Below are 17,482 nucleotides of genomic sequence, written 5' to 3' on the forward strand. Positions count from 1 at the left end.
TTGTAACTGGAGGTATGACTTTGTATCATCTACATGGAAAAATATGGCAGGGAAACACAGGTTTTGTTGTTGAGATGATTCATGTCATAACTAGGCTAAGTCTGTGTGTAAAAGAGATGGTGCGACTGCTTTTTAACACGCGGTAATCAGGAAGTAAGGTTCAAAATGGATGAATCATATGTTTGAACAAAACGTTTGATTATATTTGCTCCAAGCAACGTAGGGTGACGTTACTTCTTGTTGACGTTTGAAGTGTTTTCAAACCAAACGAGACTGGCTTGCCCCTCCCTCCTCCTCATCCCGTCCCCTACCCCTCTCTGCTGTGCTTCCATGCACTACCCAGCTTAGCTTCAGTGGTTTGACAATAACAAATGTGTGACTTATGTAATATGAGTTTGAAATGAAACTAACAAGTTGTAGTTTTTTGGTTTTGAAGGACTAGAAGCCATCATGTAAAGTCATGTCTCAGGGTAAATGTCGTACCTACTGAACAACGGTTGAAATAAAAATCATAAAACACCATGTGGACAACACAAATGGCCTGATGGGGACAGCACATTGAGTCATGCTGCCTTGTGAGGCAATTTGTATATTTGATGATCACTGGGTTTCCCATTAAAACTGCAAACACAAGACAGCATCAACTATAGGCATTCATGAAAAAAAATGTAATCGCGATGAATCAGTCAAAGGGAGTCTCTGGAAAAAAAAAACTAATGGGGAGTTCCCACATTTGCAGGTGGCTTGGCAGTTTGCAACTGTTACATACAGGAAATGGAGTCTGGTTAGCTGGCGTTCTAAACGTTTGTTCTGCCAAAACACAAACCCTCCTCACAGTGTCTCTCTTCGTCACATTTGACCCCTTTTGTGTAACCAAAATGCACTCGATGGGACTGTTGTCAACCTTTCCTGCTTGCAAATGCCATCATGATTCAAAAAGCAGCTTTAATTCACATGTGTCGTTATGGCTCCCATGTGTGAGGGGCTGCTGAAGCACTGGGATGACTGCGTCATACCGACCTGAACAGGCAGCGTGTGTGGGCCCAAGGCCTAGCAAGACTGACGTGAACCTGGTTTCCTCAGGATGGACTATAGTGAGGCCTGGCGCAACCAGAGGGGCAGAGAAACGACACAAACATCCTCTGCTCCCCCTCACGCACTTGCCCCCCTCAGCCTCGTCCCTTTTCCACGCTCCGATGCTTGTTTTCAGGAAGACCAGGCTTCCTGCGTGATGGAGCGGTGGGTGAGAGGAGGAAGAGGGGGAAGGGACAAAGAGGAAAAGAAGGATAGGGATGGGGGTGCCGGTCCTGTGCACGTATTGATTTGGGGGAGTTTGTTGCTTTGGTTGTTTTCTTGACAAGCACAGGCAGCTGGAAGGAGTTTAGGTAACATGCACAGGAAAATATTACATTTATGTCTTTTAACTGAGAGAAGTCCATGCAAGGGACAGGGAGCAGCCCAATGTGCCACTGGGCTTAATTTGAGGGGAATGGCTGTTTTTTGTGTACATGCAGACATCACTCAGGGACATGGACATGGAACTTTTACATCCCTGACATGCAAACTATCGTGCTTCCTCCTTCCATTTGTGTTGGGAAAAAATGAGCAATGGGACAATCAGCACAGGGCATGGAAACCAGCAGAGGTGAGTATTACACAAACAGATAGTAGGTGGCATTTTACACAAATGAAAGAACCACTAAATGCACTAAATTGGTTTGTACAAGTCTGCGTATCCATGATACATAGATACAAAGCATGCAAAGCTTATCCTATGATTGAGTGTGCGGGTAGACCTTCAGCGTGTTATTCAAGGACACTTTGACAGGATGTGTCACAGATGAGAATGTTCACACATTCTGGATTTAATGGGGATTTAGTGTGTGAGATTTGCCTTACAGGGCGGCTTTCCCTTGTAGAATCAGTCCTAAATGAACTAGTCTCCTTAATTTATCTTTTGCGGAAAAAACAAAATAGATCGACTACAAATGAGCAGCATGGTATATTCACAGTGGAGACAACCTGTGGTGTTTGTTTCTCCCTCTATTCACCAGTGTTTTTGCCTTTTTCTCCTTGTTCCTCTTTCTATCACAGCTTAGGTGACTTTTGCAGACTATGTTGCATCATTAGTGCTCTTACCTTTACAATAGATGTATTTGAACATGGCTGGGGTAGTTTGCAAGACACTGATCCCCAAATTGCTCCCAGAGAGCACACTAGTTCCCCATGGGTAAGTGAGAGACATTGTGAAGGAATTAGTCCATCTCAGGTTAAAAAGTGCCGAATCAGTGTACCCCATTTGCCATTGAATCATTTTGTCGAGTACTTCTACGCTGGTTTGGTTCCAAATGTTTCTGTAGATAACTTTTGTGGAGGATGTCCACCCCAAAGACACATTTATTTTGATTTTTTGTGTTTATGTGTTAAGCTTTTGTTTACTGCATGATCATTTACATTTGACTGCTACTCATTCGTATAGACGGCTAGGCTAGTCTGTCTGTCACCACTTGCGCATGCTAAAATAAGTGTTTGCAAAGTCTGATAGTTAAATAGTGAGCTATTGTATCAAGTTTATTTTTTCTAAAATATTGTGAAGTTAGAACAGAAACAGGAGGAACACGTGGATGGGAAAATGTTGAGAATATTTGCCCAGATTATGTTTCTTAAAATGGATATTTGTCAGTAAACCTTTTGGTTATTTGATGTGGCTGTGGTTGTGGCTGTTTATCCTGATGAGAGAGTGTGCGACTATCTTCCCTAACACCTGTTCCTGTACATCCCGATGGGTTCACTGCCCTGTTTACAACCTACATACTGTATCTTTACATAACTACATTCTGGAACAGGACAGTTCTTGACACTAATAAATCAATTTTATGTACCATTCATGAGAAAACTGGCCTTTTTCCTCTGTGTTCACACTGGTGTTTAACCCTCTCTGTGTGGAAAGAATACATTTAAAAAGGTGTTCAGAAAATGTGTCAAAGTTTAGTGGAAACAATTTATCTTAATAGCCATTTTAATTCAGATGGTTGACTTTGTCATAAGGTTAGACTTGTCCCGCTGCATGCTAAACTAAATCTCTAGTCCACTTGTAATGTCTGAAGTGTTTGACTTCTCAGACAGACAGAAAGACCTGTTCATCTGTACATGCGTCTCCAAGGAAATTGGTTGCTCCTCCTTTTTCCTGGGCTCAGTTACTGCCTGTTCTATTTCTATCTGACCAGCTGTGACCGTCTCAAATTCAGCCAAGATCCCTCCAACACCCGCTTCGAGCCCCACCCTCCACCGCCCACTCTACCTAACAGTTTTATCTCACTCTTCTGTTTTGGCACCAATCTTTCAATCTGTGTGGTTGTCTGTGGCATTCACTGTGTCTTTGCCTGTGTGTGTCTGCATGCATGTCACTCTCCTTTCTACTCTGTTTTGACATGAATCAATCAAGACTGGATGGGTGAGAGTTTGCATCTGTTCATGCATAACATATTTTGTGTATGTATACTGTACTTTACACGGGCCCGGGCTTGTATCTACAGTGTGCATGCTGTTGCCTTTTAATTGACATTTTGCCTCATATTTTTATATTTCTCTTCAGTGTCAGCCTGTGGATAAATATTAAGACACTTGCATCTTTAATCACTTTACCAAATGTAAAAATACGTATGTAAAAATTACTGTAAAAATGTGATAGCCAGAACGGAGCTTCCAAAATAAAAAAAAACATAAAAAATAAACGACTTGATCATTAATTAATGTTTCATTTGATGAACTAAAAATGTTATCAAAATAACTGTTCATTTTTAATTTATCAAGTCATTTATTTGTGTTTTTTATGGGCAGCTTCCGTCCTCCCTGCAGCTATTTGTCTCTAATGATTCCTGGTCGCTCTATTTCGTAACTGTTTCAGCTGTAACTAGGAGAAAATGCTGACTCATTGCATTTTTGACTTAAATGTGCCGCTGCTGTGCAACTGGAGCAGGGCCTAATGAATACCAGCCAGCTTAGGATGCAAGTGATATACCTGGAACACGACAGGGTAAGGGGCTTGGTGGGTTTGGGCGGGGGGGAATCAGGGACTCCCTTGGGCGTCTCCCCTTTGGAGAAGGGTGTAGGAGGTTGCAGCAAAGATAGTGGTGTCGGGAAGAGAGACTTGGTCTGGATTTATGGGGGTTCTGGACTGATGGGGCAATTCTAGGATCAAACCTCTAAGAGGGCTGAGCCCCCAATGAGAATGCAACACGGACATAGTGCATTGCAAAAGTGTTGACCCCCGCCCCCCTGCCCCCCCGCCCTTGCTAAATCGGTAATTTTATTGGCAGATAATCTTCAAACTAGCTACAAAGCGACAACGTCACCTAACAGTTTTTGACACTAGTAACATAATAAAAGAACTAAACATTGACAGCAATACTTAATATGTCACATTAATACAACCAATTTGACTCAATGTTCTAACATTCAGCAATTTTTGTTGCACACATTACATTTGGGTTCTAATCTGCCATGGAATTACCACTTTCTTATTTGGGGATCCCCAATGTTTAACTTAACAACCACACTCCTGCTCTTCCTCTGACAGATTTGATAGATACTCAGCCAAAGGCGGGAGTCTGGCGCAACCACCCCCGACTGGCTAAAACTACTTCTCTGTTAACCCTTTCCTTAACTGGGTCACAGGTGCATAGCATTGGTGCCAGATATTAAACCCTTTGAATGTGTGAGTGTTTGGCCTCTGTCACTAACAGACAAGTTTGCAAACTCTCACTTAAAGCACCAAAATTGATTATTAAAAAAAAGAATGTTTTTAATTCTGTACTATTTGGGGGGTCTAAAATTGCCCATGATTGTCAAGATATAGAAGCAAAGACCTTCCCTTGAATATATTCTTTGTGAACAGCTGGTTCTCCAACAGTTACGTACAAGAGATTTGCCAGCCAAATCAAATCTCCATATAAGTAAGGGTTTGACATGAAAGCATGGTGTCCTGTTTCCTGTTCCTATAGCATGAGGTAGTGTGACATGCCCCTGGGCGGCACCTGATTCCCAAATAAAGACATTTATGTATATTCCAGTGCCACATGTGTAAACCTCATCACATTTAAGATTAGCTGCTGAAACAGATCCGCTCTTATCTGATCAGGGTTCTGTGCGTGTGTGTAAATGAGCGCTCTGTCAACGAGCGCTCAAACCCAGCTCCTCCATAAACACTTTAAACCAGTCAAGAAGTCCCACAGCTGTCTCGGCCTGTGAATGCTCAAGTGTGTATGCCCATGTGAATGCGTCAGGTCAGAGTTCAGGGCCAAGCTTTTCAACACTTTTTCCACAGTCTTTCTTGTTTCACCCGTCTGCAGCCCTGACATTTTCAAGTCAGTTCTTCCTCACTTGAGGGTGTGTGTGTGTGTGTGTGTGTGTGTGTGTGTGTGTGTGTGTGTGTGTGCATGTGTTAAATCTGTCTTATGGCCGAAATATCATTTCACCCTGCTTAGCTGCTCCCTTAGCTGTGGTTTGATTACAGGCCGGGATGAGGTAAGTGTTTACATACATACACAGTTGCAGTCATTGCTCAATCCTTTAGAGTGCTGAACTAGAAATGGGCCAACGTGAAGTGACAGACAGGCACAGGCCTTTCAACACTGGCTATAGCACCAGACTGATATTGTAGTTTGAGTGTTAAAAGTTGCTGTCTTTCTTACTCTTTGCTGCTTGTTCAGTAACATGACTAGTGCATGTGCAATCAGAGAATTGTGCGTGTGAAAGCAATAAATGAAAGGCATTTTTGACTTTGATTAAGTCTTAATCAAAGGGATATTTTTTTCCTTCATCCCTTAATCATTAGGGGCCTTGGTTTCTTGTTTTTTTTTTAACACCACCGTTGCTATGGCCTTAAGGGTCACAGTTGTGACATCCTCCACTTTGTAACCCACACTGAGGCCAACTGCTGCACTCTTCTGCAGTCTAGTGGTTGAACACTGCAATGCAACAGAAAAAGTTTTAACTGATGGAAAACATGTTGATGGATTAATGTGTGTGTGTGTGTTTGCACTTCATTTATAATGATTTATACATGCAAAAGATGTCCTCTAGACAATTCAGGCGCAGCAACACCTTCCACTCAATGTAGGTTTAGCTCTGGGTGCAAGCATTTATTTTTACATTCTAAAAGTTTTTATATTTGTTGAACTGAGAACTTAATTTAAACATGCATCTGCTATTACAATTTTATCAACGTAATTATTATGCATTACTGTGTAGTACAGTAAGTACTGAACATCTTTTCTTTTTTTTGCATAACTTTTTAACTTGTATTCAGTGAATTAATAAGACGGTGTCCATCACAGTGTCACAGATGAAATAAAAGTCAGTGAAAAGGACGTGCTTTATGGTGTGCATTTTTGTTCAATTTCTAATACTACATTTTGAGCCACTGTGCTGCAATTGCAAGTTATTATTATTTATTAATGATTGAAGTGTAATGAAATCATCCAGAAATTACATGAAAACACCCTAACTGAAAACACTTTACACCAAGCAGAACTTCTAATCGGTTTGTTTTGTCACTGAGCCCAACACTTTCCTTTTTGTCTTTCAGCAGGGTCTTATTCTGCCGTGTCAAACACACACTTCGTGTGAACAAGATATGCATTGCTCCCTCTGTCAGGAAATGGATTCTATATGGTGAATGATGGACTAATATATGAGTCTCAGTAATCCATGCTCTTATAGCACCAGTAAATAAATGCAGATTGACTTACACCCACCCATCCAGACCCACCCTCCCCACCCAGCTTTCTTTCTCTTTCCTCCTGTCTCTCCACATCTTTTAGTACAAACACACACACACACACACACACACACACACACACACACACACACACACACACACACACACACACACACACACACACACACACACACACACACATGGCAGTGCCCTTGGCAGGAGTGGTGCCAGTTCAGGAAGGCAGAGTCGCAAGTTCTGGACTGAAGAAGAGCAGGTGTGCTGCTGTCAACAGAGGCTCATAAATACTCCACCAGCAATCCGAGATGGATTTCACGTTTATGTCATCATATTAAAGACACTCTGTCAGCAAACACTTTTAAGATCCTATAATCTCCCGCCTAATAGAAAAGTCTACGGAGAGTTTATGACACAGCTCACCTCTGTACAGCACAGCTTATGCTGATCTGCAACAAATTACTCATTCAATTCACAACCAGATGCAGAGCTGCACCAGGCTTCTGACATTTAAAATTTAAAGGATGCATAAACACTTCCCCAGCTTATGTTAAATGCTTACTAAAGAAGGCATTTCTACAGTTTTATTACATTAAAGCCAATCACCATGAACAAATATGTACACAACTGTGACATTTTTATCGCTCTGTGTGTTGTTATTTTAGTGTCCCGTTTCACTCCCTCTCGGCCCCTCTCCCCTCTGCGGCCGTGAGACCCCGCTGTGTCCAAATAAAGCCTGCAAGCAACACTACCAGCGTTCTGACTGGATGTTTCGATTTCCCATCTTACCCACAGTGCTTTGCAGTGCCCCATTCCATTGGCGCTGGACTTCAGGTCCATGTGTCCCTCTTCGGGCCTTGGGTATATCCTGCATGCTCAGAATAAGCCCAAGGATCTCCAATTACTCTCCTCTCAAGGATTGTTTGGTGTCACTTGCTGGCTGGATATGATGATTCTGCGACTGCAGTGTAAAAGGATAGCTCTCCAGATCTCTGGGCGTGTACTGTGCACGTTACAACTCAATCGGAGCAATAAGATCAGGACCAAAGCAATTACTTAAAAAAATTCAAGCTAAAGTGTCACTTAATTGATTGGGCTTGTTCTCACCCTCTTTGGCACAACAAACACATTCTTTTTGTAGTACACCTGTTGATATCCTCAGGGTCAGGTTTCCCTGTATGCTGCAAGGAATTGTGGGATTGAGACATTTCTCTGTAGGCATGATGAGAGAGTTAGTAATCTGGATCACTGGCTGATTGGAAACAATATAAGCCTGCTTGATGGCCAAGCAGATCAGTTGAGAAACGATATTGACTGCTTTCTCCGACTTAAATTAACTACAGCAGATAATAAAATACAAGTATTCGACTTCCTCAGCTTCCACCCAGTCAGTCAGAAAGCCTGAAACCAAAGACTCGTTCACTCATATCACTCATTCAACTGACAGTTGGATGCAGAAGTTGTCGAGATATCAGATTATGAGGAACTCAGACAGCACACATCAATCATTCCTCCAATGTGAAAATAGAATGTGTCGGACCACTCTTACAGTGAGAAAGGCTTTCTGCTCCGGCGACTGTATCACATCCTCACATGTACTGCTAAGTCCAGTGAAAAAAGAGTTGACTACATTGAAACACTGTACCATAAGCAGTCAGAGGGCACCGGCTGACCTGACATGGGAGACGGTTGCTGGGTAATACCTCGGAGGACGACTATACAGGGAAGTGCTAGGAAGGGAAAGAAGAAGGTTAACAAAAAGCAAAATAAGTGTAAAGGCAGGAAGTGAAGAAGAAAATACAATGACTAATTCTGAAACACCATCTGTCAATCAAAATGTCTATTATCTCTTCTCTTTTGCTTCAATTCCCTTCTCATGTCTTTCATTCTCCCTCTATTGGGAACAATAGGTGGACAGAACAGTAACATTGTTGCCTTCTGGGAACAACGTCCTGATGCTGTCTGGGTGTTTAAAGCAGAACTCCAGCATCAGTGATTTTGTTGCCAGGGGGAGGACTATACCAGCAGGACATACCCAATAAATGTGGATTTCTGGAAGTTACATGATGTCAAAGATGATAATTTCTTCCAGTTCTTGGCTTGAACCCCGGGAAAGTTGCCGGGCCTGACGGTGGGGGGCCTTGGGGGACAGTGTAGATCAGCTGGCACCTCTATCTTCAACCTCTCTCTGTCTACCTGTCCCATTCCTAAGTGCCTCAAATCTGCCACCATTGTGCCTATCCCGAACAAATCCGCTGTGAGTAGCTTCAATGACTAAAGACAAGTGGCCCTCACTTCCACTGTTAGAAGTGTTGAAGTGCTTTGAAAGACTGCTGCTAAATCACATAACCGCCTCCCCTCCACACTTGACCAGCACCAGTTTACCTACAAAGCAAACATGTCAACCGTAGATGGTTTAAAGACTGAAATCCAAAAACTCTCCACCTGGTGCTCCACCAACAACCTGTCTCTTAACACCTATAAGACCAAAGAGGTGGTGGTAGACTTCCACAGGAAAAGGACTGACCTTGCCCCGGTCTACATCGATGGGGACACTGCGGAGAGGGTTAAAGACTTCAAATTCCCAGGGACGTAGATCTCATGGGACATCACCTGGGCAACCAACACAACAGCCCTTGTGAATAAAGCACTGCGACTGTACTTTGTCAGGTCACTGAACCTCTGCCAGAAGCTGCTTTTGTCCTTTTAAAACTGTTCTGTCCAAAGTATCTCACACTGCATTCTGGTGTGGTTTAGTTGCTCCACCACTGCTGACAAAGAGACACCGGCACACAACCTCTTCACTCTGTTGGCATCTGGAAGGCGTTACAGATCTTTCTGGGGTCACACTTCTAGACTTTTGAATAGTTTTTGTCCAAGTGCATGAAACACCTGATCTCATGACCCAAATGGACTGTGTCTTCTTTTAGCTACTTTTCCATTTTCATTATTGATATACTTATTACTGTGTTCATGCCGCTAAGGTCTCTTTTTATCATGTCCTAATTCATGTTGTGTTGTCTTGTCATTTGTGTTACCACCAGTGCAATTGAAATTTCACTGTTATACATGTAATGACAAAGCCATTCTATTCTATAATAACAGAACACACAAACACACACATCAAGCTCTAAATCACATCCACTTTGCAAATAACCATTAAAGTAACACAACATATGAAGAAGCAGTACTTTTTCCTTTAACACACAACCATGGGATTTGCCTCTGAATCGGGATGACAGAGGGCCCTCACACACTGCCTCATGTTGCTGCCAGCCAGGACAAAGGAAATGGGTGGGACTTAGAGCAAGCCATGATTAGTAGCGAGTGAAGTCAGGTGAGTTTGGACCATGATTGGGAGTGAACGAAGTCAGGTGAGAAGGATTGAGTCCTTGAATATGACAAAGGAAATTATGTAACAGCAGTAGCAGCTGTAATATTTCTGTTAGTGTTAGTACAACTTGTGATGTGATGGCTACATCAGTGGCAGCAACAGTAGTAGTTAAATGTGCAGGCCAAGTATCTCTTAGCCAAATGTATTAGTTCCTGGTTAGTTTTTGTTGCTGTTGTGGAAAGCCTGTCAACACTGGTCTGCTGCAGTTCTTTCTTTAGTACTGGCCAAAGCTGCCTGCAACTGCTGTTCTGTTTTCAACCTCTGGAGAGAGCCAACGTTCACGGTTGCACTGGTGAGACCATGCACCATAAACAGACTGAGTGGCTGCTCAAACACAGCACACACTTCTAGAACCCAAACGTTTTGTTTTTCCTGTATGCAGTTGACTTTGAAATCCGATTTTTCATGGTAAAGAGATGATCTTTTTTCCTGTTAAGATGAGATTATGGTCTTCTTTTAGACTGAACTCAAGTCATTTCTATATTAAAGATGTGTTGTGATATTCATCATATCAAAGGTGGGATGAAAGGCAAGGGACATAATCACACATGGTAACACTTAACTCTGGTATGCACATTTGGCAGAATTAATCTAATTTGAACAACAATTCCTATCCAAAGAATGAAATTAGATGCTTTGATGAGTAGGTTCGGTGATAATTAGTAATGATTTTATAAATGCATGAAAGGGGTCCTTTTGATTGGAAACATAGCTCCTTAAGGCAAATGTAGCTTTGGTAATATTGTCAAAGAATGCACCGAAAAATCAGAGGAATCCTTCAATTCATTGCGAGTTCACATCCTGGAAACCAAATGATTCTTTTGTTCTTGCATTCATTTTACAGTAGAAAATTGTACGGCTTCAACCATACTGTTGTTTGCATGAAGTATAATGTATGTATAGTAGAAGTTTTAGGTGATATCCACTCTTCAGGCAGTTGTGTTGCAATAGACCAGATAATTTATTGATCCCCATCTTGCGCTCTGCTGCTGCAGAAAGGCCAGCAGCCCCCAGAGAGTGTACTGGAGCTCTTTGTCCTTTCTCTGTCCTCACATCTTTTCTTTCTTCATCCTTTCTCTTTATCACCTTCTTTTAATCTTCTTTCAACCCCCTGACCACCTCCGATCTACTCCCCTTGTTTCATTTCCCCCATCATTTATTCACTCTCTACCCCGCCCGAGCCCCCCCTCTTTTTCTGTGCATCCCTCCATCTATCTCCTTTTTCTCCATACATATGTTTAGCTTGTCTCTTTCCGTGTCGTCAACAAGGTGTCTGCCGTGCAGGACGAGCCGGGGGAATGAGTGGGGCTCGCAGAATGCAAGGTAGGAAAAGAACTATGCTGGTGTCATGCAGGGTTGGATGCAGAGAATAAATGTGTTGCAACACAGTTTGCAGCATCATGATGCAGCAAGAATTTGAAGCCTTGCATATCATTTGATAGTCCCTGTTCCTCTCTTTCCTTTCAAAGAATTAAAATACATCAGGGATGGAGCTACGTTGGTGATTTCATTGGATGGTTTGGATTGGCTTACTAAAAGGAGATGCAGTGACAAAGGAATCAAGAAAAGGTATTATTTTGATTTGTATCACTGTAGTTGATAGAATGTTATTGTGTCCTTCTCGCTTGTTGTGGTGTTAGTGGGACTTATAACTGTTATTATAATCTCCCTTTCCCCAGACCCCCTCCACCTGTTACACAATGAGGTGTTAATTTACCCGAAAACAGGGGCAGATTACAGGCTTTATGGTTGTGCGCGTGCGTGCGTGTGTGTGTGTGTGTGTGTGTGTGTGTGTGTGTGTGTCCTTTTACATCTTTTACGTCATAGCTGCTGTGAGTCAGCTACTCTCTTCCTTTCCTGAGTCACTCATTCAGCGGTTGCTTGGTTACTGCAGAGAGGTAAAAGTTTCCTATTGCGTCTTTGTCTCCGCGGATGGATGGGCCCCGATATTTATTCAGGCTCGGGAGTGAGTGGCCAAACAATGTATGTGTCTGTGTGCATGCATGCATTTGTGAGTGCACTGTTTCCTCCAGCGGACAAAGGCTGACGAATCAGTTTCAGTACATCCTGTTGTTAACAGACACTCAAGGGCTGTCTGTGCACTGCCTCTTGAAATGTCCAACGGATTCAAAACATAAGAGATACAAGAAATTGCAATGAGATAATATTTGTCTGTAAAATGAGATTATGTTGAAACAAAGCCTAGATGTGATCTGAGGTCAAAGTATAACCTTAGGCCAGGCAACAGACAATCACTTTATACAATGTGATATTGTCAGTGTTGGGCAAAATCCTTAAAAAGATACATGCCACATACACCGTTGACTATTGTTATGACACGACTCTTCTATTGATATATGCCATTACAAACATTCTGTCCCCTGGTGGCAATGACATCTCCTGCAGACGCCCTTTAAAACTGGTGGCTTATTGTACTGACAGATGGCCACTCCTCTGATGTAACTGTCATTCACATGATTCCCTACTTTAAGTGGTAATTGAGTCTTCTAAAGCTAGACCAGGCTAAATATTGGTCCTCTACAACTAACATAGCCAGCATGCTTGTTGGACTCAAACATGGTCTAAATGACCAAACAAATATTAAATCTCATTTGAATCATTTGTGCTTCTGTCCACATGGCAAATGTAAGTCCATTATCTACTCTCTTTTAACTCTGTTTTTGGTCTCTATCAACTGCTAAATGGGGGCAGGAAAAGCACAGGTGTTACTAACAACAATAGCAATGGCTTTAAACAGAAATCATCAGCGTTAATTGTCAATTTGATCTTTTACAACTGTGCTTTACATACTGTGACATGTCAAAATGTATTAAGAGAAAAAAGCTTTTTATCAATAGGAACAGCAAATGCTAAAAAATAAATGCTTCGAGTACATTGGAATTATTCGTTTGACTCCAAAAATAGTTAGATTTCCTTTTTTTACTTGCTAAGATGATGATGAACAGAACCAATTGAAATACAATACAAGTCTGAATGAGTCATTGTGCATCATTCATACAGGAATGAAGAGCTCCAGCTGTTGATATCCTCAGGTCAGATGATCCTGGCTGATGAAGAGCTGCGGGCAATCACCTGCATCCTGGAGCAAAGAGGAAGGGCAGCCCCTCAGTTATGGAGGAACAGCGACTGCAGATCAAGCTTGGTAACGAGGCCTCCGGCCTTCTCTACCCCCCCTCAACATTGTTGTGTTCCGGAGGAGCCCCCACATCATTCAACTCTCAATTATTTTGTCTCAGAGCGCCCAAAGGAGGCCCAGTGGACAAGACTTATTTTAAATATGAAGGACATTTTCAGTTTGATCAAAAAAGATGTAGACATTATGACTGAGCAGGACACTGTTACAACGGATCTGGAAAACAGGTTGATCATTTTCTGTGATGAGGACATACCGCTACAACGTTTTGGTGACATTTGCTACACTGAGGATTGTGGGCCATCTAAAGGGGACACTGGTTGGCATATCAGCGATAACATCTCCACTGCCCACGGTCCCAACACCAACAACCCTAATGGCAATCAACGTGAACTGGTTATCAGTGACAGTTTTAACAACCTTAAAATGCTTCAGAAATCCTGTCAAATCTATGACGTGCCAGGAGTATTATGTGGGAGGGACACAAATCTAAAAAAGAGGAAGAGTGTGTCCTTTAATGATGATGTCATTGTCTACCTGTTTGATCAGGTACTGTTACAATGTCACTTGGAGGGTTTGGGGCTTTGTTTTTCACTCGGCACATAAAGGTTGAATACTTACTGACCACGCTATTGATCCGAACCAATGTTATGACACTTGCTTTGTTTCCTGTTTTAATATACCGTTCCTATTCTTCCCCCAGAGTCCCACCGTGGAGCCGCACTCTGAAACCTGCACATCTCTGCCAGATGTCGCGTTAGAAGACAGTGGTACTGTATTGAAGGACGATACCAGGGATTCTGCGTCTTTTTATCATATTAGCTACACACCGTGCATACCTAAAATTACTGCTTACCATTTTTTCAGGCGTGAAAATTAAATTTAGTAGTTCATTAACTCAAGTATGACTTAAAGCAACACTAGAGAACTTTTTGTATCTTAAAATGATGTTTCCAAAATCCTTTCAGTGGTTCACCAACTCATGACAGGGTGAACGGCACTTCTGCAGTCACTTCGCGGCTCTCACCAGATCGGGTTTAAAAACAACATATTTGATGCAGGATTTTTTTTACAGTGTGGTATTGCAATATTTACTGCAGTAACTTTGGGATATCATATTTCAATGCCTCAACTTTTATTTCCTTCTTCCCAAGAAGACTCATGGTTTCTTTTCATTAGTGTCAGTGTTTTGCACTGAAATGAGCATCAGCCTTTAAGATTGTAATACATTTGTGGGTGAAAAAGAATTTTGGAACAAGATGTCATGACAGATTATTCAAAATATGAGGGGTTGTTGTTGAAAAAGAGAAAATTCTGTTGAAACAATTGTTTTAAAATCAGTGATGTGTAATGTTGGTTGGAAATGGATAGATTTTCTATTACTGGTCCAGGGTGATCAGAATTATACTATAATGTACAGTCTATTTTACAAAAACAATCATTTTGTAATTTACGGATAAATATGGTAATATGTTGACACTAAAACTTGATGACAATGTGGAAAGGTGTGTCTTTGATGTCTTTAAACTGAAAAGCGTCTGACAATGTAACAAGATCAGGGCGGGACACGACAAGGGTTAACAAACTTTACTTTTTGTAAGTCCTGATAAACCCAGATGCTGCAGGCTATTGACACTTCTTTGTCACTAATTGTGTGTTTTTCCTGCAGGCTTGGAGTGGGAGGACGACTTCTCAGCTTTGGAGAAGAACTGCCATTTTCAGTGTGTCAGACACTCTCAGCAATACCCCCGTTCCCTGGCGACACAGACCAGCACTGCTCTGTCCCGGCGTTTCTTTCTGTCCCAAACCTGCCTGTTCCTCACCCATGTCACTGAGTCAGACCTTGAGCTGTGAGATAAAGGCAAGGCAATGTATTTATACAGCACAGTTCATACCCAAAGGCAATTCAAAGTGCTTTACATAAGCATGTTTTGAGTCTTGATTTAAAAGAGCAGTGTTGGAGCAGATCGTAAGTGTTCTGGAAGTTTATTTCATACCTGTTGTGCGTGAAAGCTAAAAGCTGCTTTATCATGTTTTGTACTTACTCTTGGGACGGTGAGTAGGCCTTTCACAGTTGATCTTAGAGCTCCGGATGGATTGTGACAGAAAATGTCAGCATGTCACACGTGTATTTTGGTCCCAAACTTTTAAATACATGTGACATGTATTTACAGTAATCAAGTCTAACAAAAGCATGAACAAGTTTCTCTAAATCCTGTTGAGACATGTGTCCTTTAAGTCTTGCTATGGTTGTCCGATGGCAGCAGGCTGATTTTGTAATTCTGTCAGTGGGTTCTGGGTTAAGTCAGAGTCCACAACTATACAGAAGATTACTGACATGGTTTGAGGTCGTAAACATTAGGGCTTCAAGATTCAAGAGCCCTAACATTTGATTGTTCACCAAAATAATTGTCTAAGTTTGGTTCTTATTTAACTAGAGAAACTGCTGGGACATCCAATCACTGATTTGTTCAATTCATTTATTCAGTGACTGAACTGGTTCCTAATCCTCTGGGTTCATGGTGATATAGATCTGTGTGTCGTCTGCATGAATATATGGTAAGACATGTTGTTCTCAAGGATGTGAGCTGGTGAGAGCACATAGATGTTGAAAAGCAGTGGATCAAGAATGAAACCTTGGGGAGCTCCACATGTCATTGCTGTTTGTTCAGATTTGTAAGGACCAAATGACACAAAATAGTCTATCATGCAGATAGGATTCAAACTAGTTAAGGGCTGTGCCAGTGAGACCCAGTTTTCAAGTCTGTCTAACAGTATCTTGTGGTCAAAGGCAGCACTGAGATCCAACTGAACAACAGTGACTTTTCCATTGTCTGTATTTCAAAATATACCATTCAGTAATTTTATGAGTGCAGTCTCAGTGCTGCGATGAGGTCAAAATCCAGATTGGAAAACATCAAAACAGTTCATTAGTGCCAGGAAGGTGCTGAGTTGATGAAAAATTGCCTTTTTGATTTTCGCAGAAATGTGAAGATTTGATAAGGGCCTTTAATTATGCATTTTTGAGCGGTCTAAATTTTTGTTTTAAAAAGATGAAGGGTTATTTCCACGTATTGAGTTGTAGGTGCTGGTTTTTATGACCGTAATGGTCAAACGCAGTATTTCTGTCACATCTCATCTGTCATCCGCCAAGGCCAGCTCACTGTCACTATGGCCCAACGTGACATCCACACTTGTTTTTCTTTCAGACAGCCAGCCTTGGACCTAATGGAAAAACTGACTAATCGTCCAGATCTCATCCTCTTCACATCTAACTAATCTCCCCACCTCCCTCCTCTTTTATGATGAGTCAGGGATTTTAATGGCTTTTTTTTTTTCCTTCCCTCTCTGGTCCAAATGGATTCAAAGCACCTGCCGTTCATGACATCACAGCCACGCAGGACTGTGTGACAGTGCATTCAGCTTTCACAGTTGTTTTGTATGACAAGATCACAGGCTATGATGTGTTACACAACCAGCTGAAAACCTCTTTGGAAGCTGCTTTTCATGTCATTGGATCTGAGATGTGAAATGGAAACATACATGTTGTCAATTCTAATAAACTAAATTTAAGAAATTGTCATCTTTGTCTGAAATTCTGTTATCTTTAATTTGTTGTATTCAAAAGGTTCCAAGTTAATCTTGAAATACAAGGAGTATTTGTTGTTTATACAGTTTGTTTTGCTCAAACAGCATGCTTGTGGAGGCCCTGTTTGCTTGCCTCATTACTGAAGTGTGTTCAGTTTAGAGTTTATCAGCGGCTGTGACTGAATAAACAGTGTAAGCCTTAGGGCCAATGGAGCCCGAAACTGAACAAACTAAAAGTAATAGATAATGTTTCCACAGAGCCAGCATCAGCGAGGTTTGGTTGATTAGATACAGTGTACCTGAGGAAGAAACAGAGAACACACCCCCCCCCCCCCCCCCCCACACACCTACACACACACTGTTCAAGGACACCAAAAGCTAAAAGTGTTTGGGAGTGTCACACCTGTAGGCTGCCTGTCATTGTTGTTATGTTTGTGACATTCATTAGTGTTGCTAATAGCTAAATGATTATGTTGTTCTTTGACATTATTCATGAACTGCTCCTGGGTAATATCCTGTTTTCAACTGCAGGTTACCAGACAGTTTATTATCATGACTGTTTCCTTTAAGCTCATGTGAATGTAAACTAGCATTAAAAAATAGAAAGAAT

At 41.7% G+C, this 17,482-nt stretch overlaps 1 protein-coding gene across 8 annotated transcripts; it reads left to right on the top strand.

The window, feature by feature from the left end:
- The first annotated feature begins 1,270 nt into the window (after positions 1-1,270).
- On the top strand, positions 1,271-16,880 carry LOC117936892. Of its 8 annotated transcripts, none has more exons than XM_034860383.1 (7): positions 1,273-1,645; positions 11,400-11,453; positions 11,600-11,699; positions 13,152-13,834; positions 13,986-14,054; positions 14,954-15,155; positions 16,494-16,880. In XM_034860383.1, the coding sequence occupies exons 1-6, from the start codon at positions 1,609-1,611 to the stop codon at positions 15,136-15,138; spliced, it is 1,128 nt and encodes a 375-aa protein (XP_034716274.1). In that variant the 5' UTR covers positions 1,273-1,608; the 3' UTR covers positions 15,139-15,155; positions 16,494-16,880. The 8 variants fall into 8 exon arrangements, with proteins under 8 accessions (XP_034716277.1, XP_034716274.1, XP_034716273.1 ...); XM_034860382.1 differs by having other exon boundaries at positions 1,274-1,645; positions 14,954-15,150; positions 16,498-16,880; XM_034860384.1 differs by having other exon boundaries at positions 1,274-1,645; positions 14,954-15,145; positions 16,498-16,880.
- The last annotated feature ends 602 nt before the right edge of the window (positions 16,881-17,482 follow it).

Source organism: Etheostoma cragini, chromosome 21 (genome assembly GCF_013103735.1).
Source record: "Etheostoma cragini isolate CJK2018 chromosome 21, CSU_Ecrag_1.0, whole genome shotgun sequence".
NCBI classification, from domain to species: domain Eukaryota; kingdom Metazoa; phylum Chordata; class Actinopteri; order Perciformes; family Percidae; genus Etheostoma; species Etheostoma cragini.

Excerpts from the sequence above, each read along its gene's own strand:
- LOC117936892 (XM_034860383.1), top strand. The coding sequence starts at position 1,609 with ATGGGACAATCAGCACAGGGCATGGAAACCAGCAGAG. Across the intron at positions 11,454-11,599 it reads TGGGGCTCGCAGAATGCAAG|AATTAAAATACATCAGGGAT; the intron begins GTAGGAAAAGAA and ends TTCCTTTCAAAG. Across the intron at positions 14,055-14,953 it reads TGTCGCGTTAGAAGACAGTG|GCTTGGAGTGGGAGGACGAC; the intron begins GTACTGTATTGA and ends TTTTTCCTGCAG.